At 35.4% G+C, this 23533-nt stretch overlaps 2 protein-coding genes across 4 annotated transcripts in view; one reads left to right on the top strand and one right to left on the bottom strand.

Annotated features, from left to right (window-relative positions):
* The window catches only part of FAM227B (family with sequence similarity 227 member B), a 340736-nt gene extending 339902 nt beyond the window's left edge, over positions 1–834 (bottom strand). The window contains exon 1 of the mRNA XM_074236228.1: positions 622–834. Within this exon, the coding sequence (XP_074092329.1) occupies positions 622–834 (213 nt within the window). The remainder of the gene's footprint in view (positions 1–621) is intronic.
* DTWD1 (DTW domain containing 1) overlaps positions 611–23533 on the top strand; it is a 35166-nt gene continuing 12243 nt past the window's right edge. The window contains exons 1-5 of one of the 3 annotated variants that reach the window (XM_074234716.1): positions 611–904; positions 14152–14261; positions 14420–14696; positions 20824–20967; positions 21868–22132. In XM_074234716.1, coding sequence (XP_074090817.1) covers positions 14451–14696; positions 20824–20967; positions 21868–22132 — 655 coding nt within the window. In that variant the 5' untranslated portion in view covers positions 611–904; positions 14152–14261; positions 14420–14450. The remainder of the gene's footprint in view (positions 905–14151; positions 14262–14419; positions 14697–20823; positions 20968–21867; positions 22133–23533) is intronic. The other 2 variants (XM_074234717.1, XM_074234715.1) reach the window with 2 other exon arrangements.

The following is a 23533-nucleotide window of genomic DNA, read 5'->3' as shown; positions in this document are numbered from 1 at the left end:
CCTGCGTTCAAGTCCAAAATCTAGCTATGAGCTTGAAAAATCACTTAATCGCTGTCTGCCTCAGTTTCTTCATTTGCAAAAAAAGAAATAGCAGCCCCTGGTTCTTAGGGTTGTTAAAGGTTATCAGCGCTGTGCTCTTTGGTACTCGCAATCATCCTGGGAGAGACTATGACTCCCCCACCTGAGGGAGAGGAGGAGGGGGCTCAGCCTGAGTGGCGGGCTGGGGTCACAGAGCCCGGAAGCACAGACTCCCAAGTCCGACACTTTATGCCCTCCGCCTCCTCGCCGCTCAGGAGTTCCGCGGCCCCTGGGGCATCCGATCGTCCGGTCTCTAGGCCTGGGCTCTCTAAATCTTTGGCTCCTTAGTCAAAATGCCAGTCGAGACGCGCCTCTGTCCACGGAGGACCCTGAGCTCCAGCGCGGGACACGGACCCGCGCTGAGATCGGAGGGAACGGGTACAGAGAAGGGCGCGATGCATCACGCCCGCGGGCCCAAGCCAGCGCGGAGACCCGTCCCCGGGGGCGGGACCAGGCCGCGGAGAGCGCGATTTGCCGGAGGGCGGGCGCTGAGGCGGGACTTCCCGCTTCCTCCCGCCCCTCTCCCCTCCTCCAGCCAGTTACCTTCATGGTGGCCGCTGGGAGCTCTCCGCCTGTAGTAACGGGCTCCGGAAGCGCGCGCCGGTGCGCCCTGCAAAGGGCTCCTCCCGCCCCTTCGCACTCCGGCCCGCCCTGAGGTGCCGAGCGGAACCGGAGACCCGGGCCGAGGCGCCGGCAGCTGGAGGCCGCCCTGGGGCTGGTGCAGGTCGGAATCCTACCCGCTCGTCCTCCCTTCATCCCGGGCGGGAGGCTGCCGAGCCCGGCCTGACACGGGCGCCCGGGCCTGGGGAGCCGGCTTGCGAGCGCGGTGAGATTGGGGCGTGGGGTGGGACCGAGCAGTGAAGTGTAGAATCGCCCCGGTGCCCCTTGGAGGACGCCCCTCCAGCAAACACCCTGACTGCCGCAGCCGTGCCCTGCGTGCCGGCAGGCTTAGAAACAAGCGTGTATGAAGACTGTGTGTGTCCCGTGGACATGCACACACGCACACACACACACACGCACATAGAGAGAGGTGTGTGTGTGTAGATATTAAATGCCTATATGGGGAATAGATATGTATAGATATAGATAAGCACACATACATGTGTATACATAGATATATGTGTATATTGAATGCCTACATGGGAATAGATATGTATAGATATAGATAAGCACACATACATGTGTATACATAGATATGTGTGTATATTGAATGCCTATATGGGAATAGATATGTATAGATAAGCACACATACATGTGTATGCATAGATATGTGTATATATTGAATGCCTATATGGGAATAGATATGTATAGATATAGATAAGCACACATACATGTGTATACATAGATATGTGTGTATATTGAATGCCTATATGGGAATAGATATGTATAGATATAGATAAGCACACATACATATTTATACATAGATATATGTGTGTATACTCAATACCTATATGGGGATAGATATGTCTATATGGAGTTAAACACACATACGTGTGCATACATAGACGTGTGTGTCTTAAATACCTATATGGAGATAGATAAGTGTATATGTAGATAACAGATAAACACATATATGTATACATAGACATGTGTGTGCTGAATACCTATATGGAGATAGATATGTATAGATATAGATAAACACACATGTGTATACATAGATATATGTGTATGTATATTAAATAATTATATGGAGATATAGGAGTATATGTAGATATACATACATATATGTATACACATAGATATGTGTGTATATTAAAATCTATATGAAGATAGATATGTGTATCTATAAATATAGATACACACATATGTGTATACATATATGTGTGAATATTAAATACCCATATGAAGATGTATGGATTATATATATGTATGTGTATTAAATACCTATACGGAGATAGATATGTATAGATATAGCTATACACACATATATGTATGTGCGTATATATTAAATACCTATATGGAGATATACATTTATATATAGATGTACCTATATACACACATGTATATATACATATATTTGTGTATATTAAATACCTATATGAATAATAAATATATGTATATAAGTAAAATACCTCTATGGAGATAGATATGTATAGATATAGATATACACATATATATGTATGTGCATATAGATTGAATACCTATATGGAGATATATTTATGTATATGTAGATATAGACACACACATATATGTGCACAATATATGTACATATTGAATATATACATACATGTATATACACATACATGCATGTATATATTAAATACCTATATGGAGAGATATATGGATATATATGTATGGATATACACATATGTACATATATTTATTAAATATCTATATGGAGATATATAGATATACATATACACATACACATATATGCATATGCATATTTATGTATGTGTATATTAAATACCTATATGGAGATAGATATGATATGCACAATACATGTGTATATGTATGTGTATATATTAAATACATACATGGAGATATATGTGTTTATGTGCATACATGTATATGCATATGTACATGTGGATATACTAAATACATACACATGGCATACACATGTACACACATACTTATATATGTGTGTGCACATGCATAGATATGTATGTGTGTATATATTAAATACCTATATATGGATTGTAGATATACATATATACACATATGTGTGTATATATACATATGTATGTGTATATTTATTGAATACCTATATGGAGATAGATAGATAGATAGATAGATAGATAGATAGATAGATATAGATATAGATATACACACATATATGTATGTGTATATTAAATACCTATATGGATGTATATATATATTTGTGTGTGTGTGTGTGTGTGTGTGTGTGTGTGTGTGTGTGTGTGTGTGTTTGTTACTAAAAAGCAGCTAAGTGGCTCACTGGATGCTGGATCTGGAGTCAGGAAGACTCCTCTTTCTGAGTTCAAATTTGGTTCCAGACACTTACTAGCTGTTTGACCCAGGCAAGTCATTTTACCCTGGCTGCCTCAGTTTCCTCATCTGTAAAATGAGCTGGAGAAGGAAATGGAAAACTACTCCAAGATCTTTGCCCAGAAAATCCTAAATGAGGTTACAAAGTAGAGTTGAGTGGGACTATCTTAGTCTCAAAAATCTTTATAGAGTTTTAAGCTATTAAAAATGTATGACTTCTCTTAAAGACTTTTGGAACAGTGCAGTGTTTCCATATGTATATTTTTATGTGCATTTACATATCTGCAAATTACACACACACATATATTCATACATACATATGGATACAAATGCTATAAATGTATTTACATTTGTTTGTACATAATTGTGTGTGTGCATATATACAAATAAATTAATATAGATGCATATTTACATATCTGCAAATTACATATATGTGGTATAAACACTTACATTTAAATTTGTACATAATTATGTGTGTGTGTATATATATATATATTAACATAGATGCATATATATGTGCCCTTGTTATTCCTTCATTAGGATGTAGGCAACTTTCAAAAAGGGATTCTTTTTATCCTTTTTATTTGTCTCTACCCCACACCTAGCACAATACCTTGGCACTTTGGTTTCCATTGATTCAACTCCAAAGAATACTTTTAGAAAAAGTGCACCATTTTGTGTGTGTGTGTGTGTGTGTGTGTGTGTGTGTGTGTGTATGCGTGTGTGTGTGTGTGTGTGTGTGTGTGTGTGTGTGTGTGTGTGTGTATTGCACTGTTTTCTGTAGGAAGGGTGAGAATGGAAAGAAAGGGCCTTTCAAAGATATGTAGATTAGGCAATAATGATACAAAGTTGTCGATTTAACAGCAAAAGGATAAGTAAGGGTGCCTGTGAGGTTAAAATTATTTAGAAGACCCAGGATTCTTAAGAGCACTGGACTTTCATAAACCTATGATCCTTGTGTGGATTTCCCAGTTACTGCCAGCTGGACTTCAGACAACCTTCCAAGGTCACGGATGATTGATCTGTAAAATGAATCTTTAAGGGAACAGCTAAGTGGCACAGTGGATAGAACACCAGCCCTAGAGACAGGAGGACTGGAGTTCAAATCTGGCCTTTAGACACTTAATAATTATCTAATTGTGTGATCTTGGGCAAATCACTCAACTCCATTGCCTTGCAAAAATACCAAAAAAACAAAACAACAAACATTTTCAAACAAACTTTCAGCTCAAACATTGTTATTCTTCTTGATTTTGCCAAATTTTTTCTTGGTAATATTGGTTCTTACTCTCATTTTGAAGCATTTGATGATGATAATAGACACTATTCACATTCCATATTTATAAAAACACTTCACGTAAAAAAAAAATCCCCACAAACTTTGAACAGTTCTGTGAAGCATATAGTAGACTACATCGTGGCAACTAGGTGTACAGTGAATAGAATGTATACTTTATCAACTTGCATGACATTGTTCCCCAGTTTTCACATCTGTTGAATGAGTCAATCAATAAATATTTATTAAATGTCTGCTGTGTGCCAGCAAACTGGAGTGCAGGCAGAGATAGCCCTGAAATTTAGTTAACTTCAGTAATTTCATTGTGTGATCATATATGGAGGGCCAAGTGCACAGTGGATAGAAGGTCAGGCCTGAAGTCAAGAAGACTCAGTTCCCTGAGTGCAGATTTGGCCTTAGATACTTACTAGAGACCCTGGTCAAGTCACTTAACCCTTTTGGCCTCACTTCCCTCATTAATAAAGAGAAACTCAAGAAAGAAAAGGCAAAACCACTCCAGTGCCTTTGCCAAGAAAATACCAAAATGTGCCATGAAGAGTCAGTCATGATTGAAACAACTGAATAATGACAAAGGAACTCATATGTAGAGATTGAGTGGCACAACAAAAATAATAACTTTTTGAGAGCAAGGAATATTTGTTTTGCCTATCACTGGTACCAACAGCAATGTCTTGTAAGGTAGTTATGTTGAACTACTATCCATTGCATGGGTTCTTAATTATTGACTTTGGTACCTTTTCTAAGACCGAAGCTCTCTAAACTGGTTTTGTCATTCTTTTCAATAGGAAAAGTCACACTTAAGTGAATAAAGTTCCCAAAACAGTTTTGAATCATTCAAGTATTTACTTATTGCCCCTCACATAATAAAGTACTATGGTGAGTTTAGTAGACAGAACAAAAGAAGCAGAAGTTTATAATCCCTGTTTCTCTTTAAGTTAGAGCATGGATTGAACCTATGATTTCATTGATAGTGGGAGCTCACAGGTTGGCTCAATTTTGTATTGCATAAATTTGGAGAGTTTAATAGAAGACTGAAGGCTTAAGTGACAACCCCTAGTTCTCATGACTAATGCGTAGCGAAAGTAGGACTTGAACCCAGATTTTTTTGGCCACAAGTCTATTACTCTATCTCTCATTTTCTTTAGTTTGTTAGGATGCAATTTATTCACATTTGGAAGAAAACTAGCACCATAACAGGAAATGATAAGAGCTAAATGAGTGGTACAATTAGGGAATTTAGGAGTTCAGAGGATAAAATTATCATTCCAAACCTGGGGTAACCATGAAAAACTTCCATAGAAGGTAGGATTTAAAGAAAGCTAGGGAGTCAGCAGTCAGAGAGGAGTGAGAAGAACATTGCTCCATTGACTTCATCTTTTGTCATCTTTGCCAGTTTGTTTCATGTTAAGGGAAACTGCGGGTTTTTTTATTTGTATTTTACTTATCATTTGGAGTAAACTTTTTTTTAATAGTTTGCTGTTCTTTTGAGAATTGTTTATTCATATATCTTAACCATTTATCCATTGTAGTGACTCTTGTTTGCATATGTACATATATATAATATACATATACACAAAATATACATATATTTCATATGTCTAATCTTATATAGACACACAATTAATTCTCATCATTCGTGGTTATATTCTATAAAGTTGCCATGTATATTGAAACATTGCACCTAAAGTAAAGACAGGATTAGGTTCCTGCAAACCTCTGGTCTCAACATATCCTTTAATACTTTCTGGATTGGCCTCACAAACAGATCAGTGATTTTCCTCTTCCCTTCTTTGTATGTACAGTATTGTTGATTCATTAGCAGTGAACTCATGTTCAACAGCAGTATATAACTTGTGCCTGAATGAAGTTGTAACATAGATTTTTCTCCATAAGGCACATCATAACCTTTTTGAGCATAGTAACACTGAGCACTTCAGCCCTATGGTTAGGAACTATTTTAAATAGTGAAATCACCAAGATAAAGCTCCTAGATTCAAAAAAATATGGCAATTATATTAACCATGAAATGAACATTTATTTATAGTTTGAGAGCTAAAAGAAGGCAGAATATTATCTTGTTCAGCTTCAACTGAGAACATGGGTATGTGGTGACTCAAATATTTTGCTTCTCAGCACATGTTGGTGAATGACTATGAAAATGCTTAAAATATTAATATTAGAGTTACAAATAACTTTTAGCAAGTAGATTAATTTGCAAATATGGATTCTGTGAATAATGAGAATAGATTGTATATTTCCTATATATATCTTAGACTCCAGATTCTATTAGAGGTATTCATGCAAAGTTTTTCCTCCCAATTAATACCTTCCCTCATCCTAGCTAAATGGATTTTGTGCAAAAGTTTTTAAATTTTATGTGATAGTGTTGGTCTATTTTATGTCTTATGGTCTCTTCCATCTCCTGTTTGGTTAAGAATTTCCGAGTTGGGGGGCGGAGCCAAGATGGTGACAAGAAGGGATCCAGTCTTAGGAGCTCTCTGATAAAAACTCATAAACTAAGGACTCCAACTAAACTTTCGAGAGACAGAACCCACAAAGGGACCCAGTGAGGCAGTTCTCCTACTCAAGGTAACCTGGAAAAGAGCAGAAAGGCTCTGCTCCCCAGGGCCGGAGGGGTGGCCCGGCAGAGGGGTGGCCCGCCAGAGCCAAAGAACTTCAGCCTCCCGGAGGCAGATCCAGGGTTCTGGGAGCCGTGGCTCACAGCAGCGGGGGCGTCTCCTGAGCTGCACTCCGAGGAGCACCGGGCACAAAGTGGGGGAACAGCCGGGGACCTCTGCCAGAGTGAGCACATGGAGCCCAGCCCTTGGGGCACACAGGGAGCAGCTTGGTCTTTCTGCAGCCCAGACCAGGAAACAGAAACAGGTGGAGTGGGTAAGCAGGAGCCCCCAGGGCATGAGCCCATTGAGCTGAGGGAGGGGAGTGAAGAGAAACTGCAAGCTCTGTCCTCTGCTCCTGGAACAGGACTCTGGAGCTCTGACCACATGCAAATCCTGATCGCAGTCTAGACCCCCCCCCCATAAAACAGCAGCCCCCCCCCCCCCACCTCAGCCTCATGGCAGAGAGGGGCACTTAAAGTCATTCACAGACCAGGAGGAAGGACAGAGCCTCATACACTGAGACCCTTGTGGGAGTGTCCCAAAAGCTCAGGAAACACCCCAAACCAGGCCCAGGCTGGGAAAATGAGCAAGCAGAGAAACAAAAAGAAGACTATTGAGAAATATTTTGCAAATGAGCCCAAGAAAGATCAAAATACTCAGTCTGAAGATGAGGAAGCACAAGCTCCTGCATCTAAAGACTCCAAGAAAAACAGAAATTGGGCTCAGGCTATGACAGAGCTCAGAAAAGACTTTGAAAATCAAATGAGGGAGTTGGAAGAAAAACTGGGAAAAGAAAGGAGAGAGATGCAGGAAAAACATGAAAATGAAGTCAGCAGCTTAGTCAAGGAAATCCAAAAAAATGCTGAAGAAAATAGCATGCTAAAAACCAGCTTAGGTCAAATGGATAGAACAGTTCAAAAAGTTATTGAGGAGAAGAATGCTTTAAAAAGCAAAATTGGCCAGATGGAAAAAGAGATAAGAAAACTCTCTGAGAAGAACAAATCCTTCAGACAAAGAATAGAATTCAGGGAGATTGATGAATTTACCAGAAATCAGGAATCAATACTTCAAAACCAAAAAAATGAAAAATTAGAAGAAAATGTGAAATGTCATTGAAAAAACAACTGATATGGAAAACAGACTTAGGAAAGACAATTTAAAAATTATTGGAATACCTGAAAGTCATGATCAGGAAAAGAGCCTTGATATCATTTTCTAAGAATTACTACAGGAAAATTGCCCTGATATTCTAGAAGCAGAGGGCAAAATAGAAATGGAGAGAATCCACCGATCCCCCAGAGAAAGAGATCCCAAAAAACCAACCCCCCTAGGAATATTATAGTCAAGTTCCAGAGCTCCCAAGTCAAAGAGAAAATATTACAAGCAGCCAGAAGGACACAGTTCAAATATTGCGGAGCTGCAGTCAGGATCACACAGGACTTAGCAGCAGCTACATTGGAAGCTTGTAGGGCTTGGAATACAATATACCGGAAGGCAAAAGAGCTTAGAATGCAGCGGGATTTGGACCCAGGTGCTCCTGGCTCAAGGGCCCATGCTCTGTCTGCCACCCAGCCACCCCTACTATCATTACTATTTTATTTTATTTTGGGTCTTTCTTTTTCTTTTTCTTTCTTTTTTTTTTTTTTTTGGTTTTTGCAGGGCAGTGGGGATGGGGGTGGCTTGCATGTCACAAGGCTGGGTGATTGTTGGGTTTACGAGGCTGGATATGGGCTCAGGTGCTCGTGGCTCCAGGGCTGGTGCTTTGTCCATTGTGCCACCTGGCCATACCTACAATTATTACTATTTTTTTTTAATTTTAATTTTTTTCTCTCCCCTTTACTTTTTTCGCCCAAGCAAGTCTATCTATATTCCTGGGGGGGGAGGGGTATTTTGTTTACTTGTAAACAAGAATATTTTATTAATGTAAAAAAACATTTGTACAAAATGAGAATAAAAAATAAATTAAAAAAAAGAAAGGGTACCCTAACCACAAAAAAAAAAAAATCAACCAGAGGTTTATCAATTTTATTGGGTTTTTTTTTCATAAAACCATCTCTTGGTTTTATTTATTAGTTCAATAGTTTTCTTGTCTTCAATTTATGCATAGGTTCATACCTCAGAACTCTTGACTTTTCCCCTTTCTCCATCTTCCACCCTTATATTCAGTCAGTTGCCATGTGTTGCCAATTTTGTCTTGTGTCTATCTGCCATATATGTAAAGGGCACTGATGTAGTTCAGGCCTTCATCACCTTTCATGAGGATTACTACAAGAGCCTCCTTATTGATTTCCTTGCTTCTACCCTTTCTTCTCTTCTTCAATCTATCCATCATCTAAATGCTTAATTATTATACCCACAATACTCAAAAAATCTTCAGTGGTTTATTGCCTTTCCTAGGATAAAATACATGTACCTCAGTCTAATATTTAAAGCCCTCCATAATCTACTTCTCACTTTCCTTGCTAGACATTTCATATAAAAACAATTCACACATAGTATGTTATTGTCAAACTAATTTGCTAAATTCTCCATGACCTCAGTATGCTAGGGTGCCTAAACCATACCTGGATTTTGCCTCTTTAGAATCCCTAGAGTCCTTAATATCTTAATTAAGGTGACAATTTCTCTTCAAAATCTCTTTTGACAGACCTACTTATTAGAGACCTCTTTTGTCGAAAACTACATTGTATTTCTTTATATAGGTTTGTGATTCATGGTCACATTTCAGGAGTTTACACATTCCTTGTGATTAAGATGGTTTTTGACATTGTGACCTTGGTATTTTACACATCACCTCACACTTTGTAATCATTTAATAAATGCTTACTGAATTGAAATGGATTTTGTTCAAGATCTTATCTCTTACTTAAGAATATTAAAGTTCAAAGAGGTCGTGTTCCCACTCTTATCTTTATGGTATTCTGATGATCAATACAAAATGCTTTTGTTGCTTTTGACTATGCAATAAAATAAATTCTTTTATTTGCCCCTTTCAAAAAAAAAAGAATTTCTGAGTTGTTTAACTCTCTGGATTACCATTTCCTAATCTGTAAAATGAAGATGTTGGATTTGATGATCCCAGTTCTAAAAACCTTTGCCTGATAGTATTCAAATAAAGCAACCAAATCCCCAACTCAAATCACTTACTAAACTCAGGATATGTCTGCTTTCTGCTGGGTACTTTTTCCCTGCACAAAAACTGTGGGAGCTTTAAATCTGTGAGAGATTTGTCAGGGCTTTGTCATTTTACCCTAAACTTTAATTTAGGTCTCTTCACTCTAAATCCAGTATTATTTGCACCATGTTACAAAAATTGGAAGGTTCCTGGTGGTAGGAAAACTTTTGATGGCTTTGGTTTGTTTTTGTAATCCTTTGTGTACTTTCTTGCAAATTGTTAGAATAGTAAGGATAATACTTTGGATTTTGTGATTTAAGTAACCTGTGGAAGAAAGTTGATAACTTTCTTATTTTCTACCAGTTTTTTCTGGGTATGGCCCACAGTAGATCTAACAGGGAGGAAAGGAATATCTGTATTTCCTTTGTCATTCTCCCTGAGAAGGTATGTGACTGGTTTGGTTTTGATCAGTGGAGAGTTTTCTCAGGACCCTCATGTCATCAGCATAAGAGTATGGAAGTCTAGCTGAAAGAAAAGCAAAGTGCCATAAACCCCCCCAAAATACTTTCCTGAAGCCCAATAAATAAGATCTTAAGATTTAAGCCAAATAATATCTCACTGGTTATTTAGTTCTATCTTCTCATCTTAAATTTGAGTAAACTGAGGCACAGAATGGGGAAATCACCTGCCAAAGTCCTATAACAATAATAAATATCAGAGCTACAGTTTTGAATACAAATTTTTTTAACTCCAAATTCAGTACTTTTTCCTACTGTATCAGACTGAGATTCTTAGGCATGCATTTTATAGCACATGGAACATATCTAATAAATTTCTTGTCCTCATTGACCTTTTGGAGACTAAATAAATCCCATGCCTCTGTGTATCCCTTCTCTTTTCTGCATCACTGTTTAGTAGATTCAGTAGTCTACCCAAGCCCATCAAACCAAAACCTAAACTCTGGGCAAAGCATACAGTGAGGCAGGAAAACCCATTTAACCTTGATTTTCTTTAGGGATGTTTTAAACAATTTGGAAAACCCCAAGCTGCTGCTATTGAAAACTGATTCCCTATAGGATTTCTGGGTTATACGATAAACAATAATTCAAGTGTTTGACTAGAAGTAAGATAGGCTTAATATTGTATTGGGTTGCATTTCATTTTCTCATTCCTTTTGAAACCATCTTAGTCATCAAACCTGAACATGGTAACAAGACGGTATATCTTGCACTATGAGATATTTCCTCTGATCTCTTGTATTAGTGACATCTTAATAATATCAAGGAATCCCTTCTCAATAGAGTGATCATTTTATTCCTTTATATATTAAAAAGTACTTCACAAATAGTATCTACAGTCACATGCATAAATTAGAGGACCCAATTTTGACTTGAGATGGGTCTGCTGAGTAGTTTTGTGAGATGGGGAGGAGAGATTTGACAACCCTCGAAACTATTACATTTTCTGAGCTCTTTAAAAGCTTACACCTGGACATAATCAACATGGACAAACAATTTTTGGTTGTTTATCCCCTTGGGTGGATTTGGCAAATATATGCTACTCTTACTTTAATGACCAGCATACTTTTTCTTTTCTGTCATTTTATGTGGGTTTCAACTTCACTGTGATTTGAAGTCTGAAGAAAGCCTCTGATGGGAGGTTAAATTAGTGTCACAAATTTCTTGTTACCAAATTATATTGTATTTTATTTTCCACTCCATTTTTTGTTCATCTTACTTTCTATTTTTTGAAACCACAGGAAATTTCCTATTGCCTTTGCAGCATTTCTCTTGTCACTCTCTGTACTAAAAGTTCCCAGGGTTTCATAGTTAAACACTGCAATACCATAAGGAAATATAATGAGAAAATCAGTCTGTAGCCAGGGAATGCATATCAAATCAAAGGGGCCTCTACCTTCTTTTCTCTCTTCAAGATGTATTTTGGTAGTTGGGTATATATTGTGTCAGTCTTGAGTGATTATCCTCCTTGTGAAAAAATTGAAATTAAAAAGTTATTTTACTACTTTATCTCTTATTTCCAAGATTCAGTAATGACTATATTTTGAAGTGACTATACTAGTCCAGTTTATAGCTGATCAGGAATCATTCCATCACATCTCTAACCTAGTTAATCTTTGATGATTTTCAGCTATGGTTAACCCATTTTTTCATAGAGTTGGTCTATTCTGCTTTTAAAAAAAACTTAAAAATTCACAGCCGTAAGAATTTAATTTTATATGAAACATTATTGATTTTTATATTTTTTGACAGTTAGGTGTGGCTTTTTTTTGTTATATAGTTAGTTTTTCTAAAATTTAAATGGGAGAGAAAAATCAGCTCTTACCTAGACCCAAATTACTTTTGGTTTGTTCAAAATTATTATACTAGTTATAACATGAAATCACAATTGTAAAATGTCTTTTAACATTCATACTCTGTGTCTTAGTTATTTACTCTGTGTCTCTTGATTGTGCTTTATGTATTACTTACGTAAACCAATAATAATAATAATAACATATATTAGACTTATAAAGTACTATATATGCATATATATTGCCTCATTTGATCCTTATAGCATCCGTGGGTAATAGACATTCTAGGTATTATCCTCTTTCTATAGATAGGGAAAATAAAAAGGTTAAGTGACATGGCATCATTCACTAAGCATATTTCAATCTGAATTTGAATATAGTTTTCTAGAGATGGTGTCATCTCTCTCCTCTTCTCCTCTACTTCTTTTTTTCTTTCCCTGTCTCCCTCCTGTTCTCATCGGTTCCCATGAGTTTAACTCTCATGTATATACAGGTGACTCTTAGATCTACATATCCATTCCTAATCTCCTCCCTGAACTTCAGTTATAGATCATCAATTGCCTATTGGAAATTTCAAACTGGAGACTCCAGAATAATGTAAAGCTCAACACATCTAAAATTGAACTCATTCTTTCCCTCTAAACTCTTCCATCTTCTGCTACTTCTGTTGAAGATCCTTCCACTCTCCCAAGTTTGTATTGTCCATTTTATCCTTATTCTTTACTCTCTCTTCACCCCGTGTAACCCATTTTGTTACTAAATCTTTCTGTTTCTACCATTTCAGTATCTCACATCTAACGCCCTCTCTATACTTACAGAGCTCCTGCCTTAGTTAAAGGCCCTTCTCCTCTCCCCCCTACAGTATTGTAACAGTCTCTTTTTTGGTCTCCCTGCCTTAAGTCATTAGTCCTGTCCATCCCACATACTGCTGCCAAAGTGATTTTCCCTTAAGTACAGATCTGTTGTTTCCAGGATAAAATATCAACTTCTTTGTTTAGCTTTTAAAGCCCTACATCATTTGTCCCCAACCTGTCTTTGCAACCTAACTGAGCATCACTCACTCCCTGCTTTCTCTAAAGCAGCCAAACCTGGGTTTTTCCCTTTTCCTCATTTATGACACATAATTTCTCTATGCCTTTCCACTGATTATTCCACATGCTTGGAATGTTCTTTTTTCTTTCCTCTTCTAGAGCCTCTTTCTTCCTTTCAGAGACCTGTCTTCTGCATTTTCTCTCCTGATTCCTCCACCTGCTACTATCCGCCTACTTTGTATGTATTGACACTTTGTATGTATTGTATATATTTACTTTGGTACTTGTTTATCCCCATTAAAATGTAAGCTTCTACCAAATATTGTTTCATCTTTTGTATTTCTATACATAGGGCCTAGCACAGTGCCTGACAGAGAGGATGGACTTAATAGATAATTGTTCTTTGATATGACCATATAACCTAAACCAAAAATGTATAAGACAAAAATGAATTCCCACATCATTAATCTTCATATCTGAGAAATATACTTTTGTTTTTTTTAATTTTGGTGAAAGGAGCGTACTTAATGGTAATTGCTATTTCAGTTAGTTTTTTAAGTATCATGTGAATTTAGTGGTAAAGAATTTCAATATTTATTGCTGTTAGCATTAATCATTATACATAATTTACATTTTAATTTTGAATTAAATAATATGTATGTATCAACATAGTAAAAAGCAGGAAATTACTATATTTGGAGTCAGGGAACTTTGGTTTAAATTTCATTTCATCTACTTAATACTTTGCATAGGCAAGGCACCACCTTTCTGGCTCTCAGTTTCATCATCTGTAAAATGATGGGATTGGATTCAGTGATCTCTGGGGTTTCCTCCCACTTCTAAATCAATAGTGCTATGATATGTAAGTATATATTATATAACATTAATTTGTGTGAATACGATGTATGTAGATATGAATATTTATATTATTTCTGTATATGTATGTTTATAGATACACTTTTTGTTGCTCATTTTTATGTTGAAATTCATTTGCAATACTTTGTTCTGTTTTGATTATAGGTGTATCACCTCTTCTATTTTGAATTGAAAGATGTCTCTAAATTCATCTGTATTTTTCAAAGAAGACAAAGATAATGAATCAGAATTACAAAACACTTCTTTAATGAAAGAAAATCCCCTTCAAAACTTATGCTTAGCATCTCAGGAAATTCTCCAAAAAGCCCAGCAGAGTGGTAGAGCCAAATGTCTCAAATGTGGAGGCTCAAGAATGTTCTATTGCTACACATGTTATGTTCCAGTTGAAACTGTCCCAGTTGAACAGATTCCAGTTGTGAAGGTTTGTGAAAAAGAAAATGCTTGGGAAAATGGTTCATAAAGTTTCCTGTATAGTTCTGCTTATAGAGTGGCTGACAGTTAAATAATTCCATTGTTGGTAGCAAATTCAAGATAATACTCTGTCCTGAGATGGTATACCTCAGAGAGTTTGGCCTTACATTTAGTAATTTTCAAGTTGTCTTGCTGGGCTTTCTTTTTAGGTTTTTGTTTGTTTGTTTGGGTTTTTTTTTTGCAAGGCAATGGGGTTAAGTGGCTTACCCATGGCCAAATAGCTAGATAATTATTAATTGACTAAGGTCGGATTTGAACTCAGGTACTCTTGACTTCAGGGCCAGTGCTCTATCCACTGCGCCACCTAGCTGCCCCTCTGGGCTTTCTTATTATAAACACACAATACCTCAATGAACTAAACATTCTAACCTAAAAAAAAAAAAATTCTAAAATATTTAGTAGATAAAAAGTTCATAACAAACTTGATGTGACAGCAATAAGATTTTTATTAAATACTTTAATTATTGTCTATAACAAAAACATTGCATGTATAGATGTTTATGACACGCCTCATTCAAAAAACCAGTTAGTTTGTCACCTGAAGTATACCAGAAGACTTTAGATCTAACCTAGAGTGAACAACAGTTGTCCTAATAAACCCAAGATTGTTTTTATGCATTCTTTCATTCAAGGACACATAATGGTGATAGTAATAAAAATGAAGCCAACTTCATATTTTATATGATATTTACGACTATTCTGAATCAATAATGAATAAATATTGTTTTATTCAGTAGCTTTCAAACCTTTTGTTCTCTGGATCACTTTGATGGATTTTCTATGATGCCTGGTTAAATAATAAGTGGATAATTATGCTACCTACAACTTTGTAAAGAGTATAAAATATAAACCCAATCTCTGCCCTCAAGAGTTTGGAGAAATGCAAGTATTCAATATTTAATGTTTTCTTTTCACTAGTAGCAATCTCATTCTTTCAGGTATATTTTTAAACGTTTTAAATTTTAATTCTTTTTAATGTTTTACATCTTTACCATGTTTACATTTCTGAGATAATGTACTTTAGACAGATCCCTACACATTTTTTTGTGATTTCCTTTTGGAACTAGTCTCAAAGACCTTTATGAGGACTGAGCAGACAGTATAGATAGGATGGGAGAGGGGAAAAAATAACCATACACACACACACACACACACACACACACACACAAACACACACACACACACACACACACACACACACACACACACACACACACACACACACACACTGGATTTGGAGCAAAAATCTCTGACCATGAATCCTAATTGGGCTCCTAACTTCCTTTGTGACCTTTGGCAAATCCCTTAAACCTTTTGAGACCTGTTTTTTCAAGGCTACTGAATTAACTAATTTTTAAGATACTTTCTAGCTCAAATTTATTAGTCTTACTTTAAAAACCACTGTCTATTGGGAAATCTACTGACCTGAATCCAAGAAGTATGGAATTTCATTTAAACTCAGTATTCCTCCCATCCATTCAACCCCTGAAATCTCAGAAGCTGGAGAATGCATTTCCTTCTCATACATACCTGCCTTCTTTCAAAGAAATATTAAGAAAAAATGAAGTCCAAAAAAAGTGAGACTCAGAACTACTAAAAAAAAGCTAAAGTGTAGTTCACAGTATCCTTCCCATTTCATTAGATACAAATGGAATCCCATTATAGATATTATCACATAACGGGTCATATTCTTGGAAAACTCATTGTAAGCTGAAATGATACAAGTCAAATCTGGTTTTCCCATAGAAACAAAGTTAGAATGATTGTGTTCCTGATCAAGGGCTTGATACATTATGTAAGTGACCACAGAATCATTTTCATGTATCCAACTATTTTACTCATAAATGATATATTTTTATAATATGAAGATTTCTAAAATATAAATAAAACATGACACATCATATTATATAAAATCACTTAATATGATTTAGTTATAAAGACTATATTTATTCAACACATCCTTGAAATCAATTTTTTTTCCACAACATACTGGACAGAAAAAGTAATCTAGCCTTTACTTGAAGTCTTCAATTAAGATGGCTTGTTCAGTGTTTATAGTTGTGATTGTTAGTAAGTTTTCTTTTTCATAAATCTAAGTCTGCCTCACTGCAGTTTTCATTTTTTCAATTGTTTTTAACCACAATGTATTAGAAGGTAAAGGACTCATAATATTCAGAAAAAATTTACTTGGCTAAATTTTTACAGTTATTTGTGAGGCTATCTGAGAGGTCATTTGAAGACGTTGTGAAAAATTAATCACAGAATCTCCATTCTGTACTGTCCCTTTTCTATTAAAATTTCTCTGAAGCAAGAATAAGCATTAATATTCAAGTTGTCCTTTCTAGTAGTATAATGAATATGGTCTGAAGTTAGTTAGACTCAGGAAGACTTGGTTAAGTCTCACCTCAGTCACAGATTAACTGTGGCATCTGAGGAAGTCAGGATTTAACCAGTCTCAGCTTTAGTTTTCTCCATGGTAAAACGGAGGTGATAATAATAGCACCTTGTGAACACCAAATGAAGTAATGTATGTGGAGTAATTTGCAAACCTTAAAGATCTGTGAGAATATCAGCTGTGATATTGGAAAGCTAAAGGCCTGTTTGCTCTTTTAAGCAGGTAGGTGCATCATAACTAGCAGTTTGACCTGCACCTTAATGGTAAGAAGGGTGTTTTCATTAAAATGAATGAATCAGCTCTTATTCCAAATATCTCTTCATTACTTAATATATTCTTATTCTATGGTTTCAAAAACTGTCAAAGTTTTGACTTTGAATTATTTGACTTGAAAAATAACAGAATTCTGAGATCGATTGAATTTGGTCTTAAATTCATTTCAGCCAAAAGTTTTATATACTTTCTTGAGAGAGTAGATTACAGTGATCACTTGCTCACTTTCCTTCCTTTATAGCCATATCTAAAGATTGCATATTCAATGTGACTGTAAAATAATGAAAAGTAGTTACTTTGTTCAAAAAAAATTTTTCTGTAATGTTTGCTTTTAAAATTGCCTTTAGGATTAAGTTGCTGGTCAGTTAATTAACAAGTTAATTAAGCAAGTTCTTACTAAATACCAGACACTAGGACTGAGCATACAAAGAAAAGGTAAAAGCATTCCATAGTCTTACAGAGTACCTTTTAATTTTCATAAATTGGCACATAATAGATATAGGATAAATGGATGCTTATATTTGAGGGGAGAGCACTATTAGGGGAATCTTGCAGAAGGGGGCATTTAAACTGTCTTTTAGGAAGCCGGGGATTCTAAAAATCAGAGGGGAGGAGACAAGGGCATTTCAGGAAGTAAACACAGATCAAGCAAAAGTGCAGAGAGAGGTGATGAAGTATTATGTGTGAGGAATGGCAAGGAGGCAGACATTGTCAACTGGTCATGATTTCTTCCATTTGGCAGCATGTGAGAGGAGTAAAGAACACCAGTGCATCTTAGCAGGATTGTTTCTATGACAGTGGAACACATCTTATTCCTCTAGCTCTTTTCCTTTGTCTTCTCTATTCATCAGACTTAACTCTGCCCTTTCCTTCTCTCTTTTACAATTTTATCAGCCACAGGAAATTCAGAGTACATTATTGTAGTTGACCTAAAACTCAGAGATCCTAAAGTCAGGGATTATGGGGCCAAACCAAGTCCAGGAACAGAGGGATATTCATTCAATCTAAAAGAGAATTACTCTTAAGTTGTTTGGGTGGGAGACTTGACTGCAAGGTCTTTCCCTTACTAAAGTTCTAAAATCCCAAGTTGTAGCCTATAGTATAGTGCTGGATAGAACTTGTTTTAGTTGTAATATATAGAAATCTTATCATTCACCTCTCACCACTTCCAGTGGTATGTAGAGGAAGGAGCTATAGGTAGACAAAGGCATAACATCAGCAGATGAGCTTGAGCTTTGCTGTTTTGCAATATTTCTCCTTTTTCTTCTATTCAGAATCATAATGATATTAATTCTTGTTCAGAGTACTTCACTTCTCCCTTGACTAGTTCTCTTTTCTCATGTGAAAATTAGATGAATGTGTAAATTGTCTATATAATCTCCTTAACAACAGCAAACTAACTAGGGTTCATATTAACTTGTTTAACCTGTGTAAAGCAATTGATAGCAAGTTGTGAATAAGTAGTAATAGTGAAACTTGTTAACCTAAATAATTCCTGTGCTTGGAACAACATGTGCAGAGTATGTATGTACACATGTACAGACATATGCACAGATTCACATACACACACACACACACACGCAGGCCCTTTCTCCATCCTGTCCCCTTCTTTTCATTCCATGACAACAACAAAATAATAAAACCAGTTGGCCAGTGAATGTTGTCCTAGTAACTTGAATTTTAGTTCTCCCCATTTCTAATCAAATTTAATTGGACAGAGTTAGACTTATAGATTTCATTAGTTTAGGAAACTCCACCTACAATTAATGGCATATAGTACTTTATCTGCAACTGATAATGTTATAAGGTTGTCTAGAGCACTGAGTAAATTTTGCAAGGTCAGGGTCAGTCTCAAAGGCAGGATTTGATCCCAGGACTTTGTAGCTGTGAGATCAGATTTCAATCATTTATGCCACACAATAGTAAGTTAAAATTGCTCAGTAATTTAGAGAAGTCCAAAACTTAGCAGTATATTAGTTTTGACAAGTCATGATTTAGTGAAATATTTTATAAAGATATCATGGTGTATTTATTTAAAAGGATATTTTTAGAGTGAGAAAAAACTGGCCCCCACAATCTGTTTCTTATAAGATGTCAGAAATATCTGCAGGAGGCCATGTATGACCACAGTAATAGTTCAGGGTAAGTCAATCCTACGGTATGTATGTATGTATGTATGTATGTATGTATAAATAAATAAATCTGCTTCTTGATCAAAAATTCTTCACTTTTTCTATCATGAATCCCTTTGACACACTGGTAAAACCTATAAACTCATCTCAGAATGATGTTTTTAAAAGAAAATACAAAGGATTCCAAAAATAACTATATTAAAACACATTTATCAAAATATTAAGGGGGATTGAATGACTTCTCTATTCTGAGCAATACATACATTCAATACAATTCTAAAGGACTCATGATGAAAAATGCTATCACTATTTTTCACTTTATTTTTGTGGGGTTTTTTCCTTTGACTTCTTTTATGACATGACTAATGTGGAAATGTGTTTTTATGATTGCACCTAAAAATATTAGTATAAAAAGAAAAAAACAGTAAATCTCAATGCTGCTTCAAAGTATTTGATTTTGCAAGGGGAAAATATGTAGTGATGGCTTCATAACTTTTTTTATAATAAAGATTATTTGTTAAGAAAAAAATTAAGGGAAGAATTTCACAAATTTCAGGTTATAAACCTCTCTTCTAGATGGTACTAAAGGAAAAGTTACGAAGGATTAAGAAATATATGTACCTCCTAATCTTTGTTACCATCTATGATAGAGCTATTCCTTATAATGAAATTAAGCAAAACATCTTGAACTCATCAGGAATAAATACCCACTGCTAAGCAATATCACTTCTGAATAGGTATATCAGGTAGCAACAAGAAACTAAAGAATGGAAATCTTTTTAAGAAATGGATTAAGGATAACATTTTAAATCAAAATAGCCAACATCCAAAAGATTTTTTGGTAGTTGTGAAAGACAACATTTTCTGAACTTAATGTAGTACTGTAACATGAAACATCTCAATTTTTTTGGAAGTTATGAAAAATGTTCTCGGCATAAATACTGAACTGCTAGTAATTGTACTCTAAATAACTGCTCTCAGAATTGAATATTAAATGATTTGAAAATTGTTCCATTGCACACTGACAGAATCAATGAGGAAATGTCTGTTTGTTTTTATGACATAGCCATTCTTAATCAGTTAAAAATTAGTAAGCTAGTTTTGAAGACACACAAGTCTGACTTTCAGATTATATTTTAGTTAATTAAAACATCTAAGAATTTATTATGCACTTGATAGTTTTATTTAAATGCCTATATGGTCTCTTGAAGAAAAACAGGTATATATTTTTAACATAAACATTAGCTTTTTATTCTTGTCTCTTTTATTTGTTCCAGCTTCCATTGAAGATTGATATCATTAAACATCCTCATGAGACAGATGGCAAAAGTACTGCAGCACATGCTAAACTCTTAGCACCTGAAGATGTGAATCTTTACACATATCCCTGCATTCCAGAATATGAAGAAAGGAAGCATGAAGTAGGTTACCTTTTCTCAATGTGTCTCATATGGTACTTAAAAAGTAACTTTTCAAGAACTACATACAAAAAGAGCTCATTTATCTGAGTATTGTTAAAGGAAAGATTCTAAATAAATTAGAATTTTTTCTTCCTTTATGCAGAATATTTTAAAAGCTTTGCATTCTAAATTTAGAGTTTTTAAATCATTTAGAAACTATTTAAAATGGAAATATTTCTAGCATGTATTGAATTGCTTTGCTGATTGTGATTTATAATATTTTTATAATACTGTCATTTTATAATATTATGTCATAATATAATAGAATAATAAATTGTGCATTTCCCTTCAGAATTATATGCACCTTGAATGAAAGAACTGCCATTTCTCTTATTATTTTATATATGTGTCTATGTAGAGTGAGAATATATCCTTGTATTCATGTGTGTGTTCTTTGTCCATTAAAAATGCTTTCTGATTGAATTTAACCATTTTTGGAAGCATTGGGGTAATAATTATGAACGTTATTAAGTATACTCTAAACTCTATAAATCCTTGAATTGTGTGGACTTATTTGCCCCATATGAAATGACTCCATGCTGCTGTGTTATATAGTTGTTGTGTCTGCCTTCATTGCCATTCTATAGAAATATTCACTCCAAATTTTTTTCCTCCTGTTAAGTTTAACATAAAATCTGATTGAAATCCCACTGTTAGCATATGTACTATAGGAGTTATACAACTAATAGACAGTAAATAATAGATAGTAAATCAATGTTTGAACCAACTGGTCAAGTTTTTTTCCCTAATACACTTTGAAGTGAACTTTACTAAATGAAATGTGAATATATCAGTCTGCATCAATGTTAGTTTTTAAGGACATATGTATGACATGACTGACTTGAATTTTCTTCATCTTAGATTGTACTTGTTTTTCCTGGTCCCAATTCTGTCTCAGTAGAAGATATTTCTCTTCATTTGCATAAGCACATTCCAAGTAATGCTTTGGGTAGCAAGGATGACAAATCTGACAAACAACCCATTAAGCGCCCCAAAATGGAAATAGAACAGAATGAAGATGCAGAGAACAACAGTAGGAGGGATGGAACCTCACTGAAGAAAGTTGTATTTATAGATAGTACCTGGAATCAGACCCACAAAATAATTGCTGATGAACGACTTCAAGGTAAAGAGATAAAAAATAGATAAAAATGTGTCTTGCATACAGTAGAAACTTAAGCAATTTATTGGATCTAATTTGATTTGAATACAGCTATATCTTTGGCCACAGTACAGACAAATACAAATCTGCATAGAGTAGAAGGAAGCCTTCCTCATATGATTACTTTTGGTCACAAAACAAATTAGACCAACCAAAGCTATAGCTAGGTAGAGATTGAATAAAAAAGTTGTATTATGCCAGAATGATTACTTGTTTCAGCAGAATTCTTATGCATACATTTAAGATTTTTCTTATAACATGAAGTTCTATTGGTATATTATCAAAAAAAGTTTATTTTCCATTTTCCAAGCTATTTTTTCATCATCTTTAATGTTGAAGGATGCATTTTTTTTTGTCCATAGCAGAATAATCAAAAACATTGGTTAGTTTGATTTATCATGCCTCATTCATTAAAAACCCATAAGCCTCTAGATTCACTATTTCCAGGACCTTAGCATTAATGAGACCATAAACTTTGATTCTGCTCTAAACATAGCCAAAATGGTCTTTCTGATTATATATCATATTGGGTTTATAATTAATTGATTCCTTTCTTTTTTTTTTTTTTTTGCAAGGCTTTGGGGTTAAGTGCCTTGCCCAAGGTCACACAACTAGGTAATTATTAAGTGTCTGAGGTCGGATTTGAACTCAGGTCCTCCTCTCCTGACTCCAGGGCTGGTACTGTATCCACTGTACCACCTAAGCTGCCTAATTAATCCCTTTCCTAATTAATGAAAACAAAGTTGCATTTTTAAAAAATTGATCAAAACAAATTTAATCAGCATATTTCTGGAAAAAGTATTAAAATAAAGAGGGGAAAATGACATGAATTTTTTTTAGCCAAAGCAGCTACAGTAGGGTAAGGAGAATATTGAGGGCACTAAGTAACACAATGAATAGAGTGTGCCAGGACTAGAGGCAGGAATTCTCATCTTCTGGAGTTCAAATTTGCCTTCAGAAATATGTCCTCTGCTATAAATTATGTAAGTTTCTACTGTAAAAGGAAATGACAAAGGGCTTAAATGACTGAGCAGCAAAAAGGATAGTATTGAGTGGATTGGTGCTAATGGAGAGGAAAATGAAGGGTAAGTTGTAGAGAAAAGTAGAGTGGACTAAAAATTTAGGAGAGTTAGGTTTTAGTCTTTGTTCTTGTCCCTGCTTTACACTGTGACCTTGGGTAAGTCATTCATTCAGTTTGTATCTTTCTTAGTTTTCTCTTTTGATGATAATACCTGTTCAACCAATTGTGACAATAACCTTCATCCATATAAAAAAAGTGCATATGGAATCAGTCATGTCATTTTGCATGTTGAAAGGGACTAGTTATATAAACTGGAAAAAAATCAAAATATATTTGGTAATGAA

Source organism: Macrotis lagotis, chromosome 4 (assembly GCF_037893015.1).
Source record: "Macrotis lagotis isolate mMagLag1 chromosome 4, bilby.v1.9.chrom.fasta, whole genome shotgun sequence".
NCBI lineage: Eukaryota > Metazoa > Chordata > Mammalia > Peramelemorphia > Peramelidae > Macrotis > Macrotis lagotis.
The sequence above is the reverse complement of the archived record's forward strand: the minus strand, read 5'-3'. Positions and strand labels throughout refer to the sequence as shown.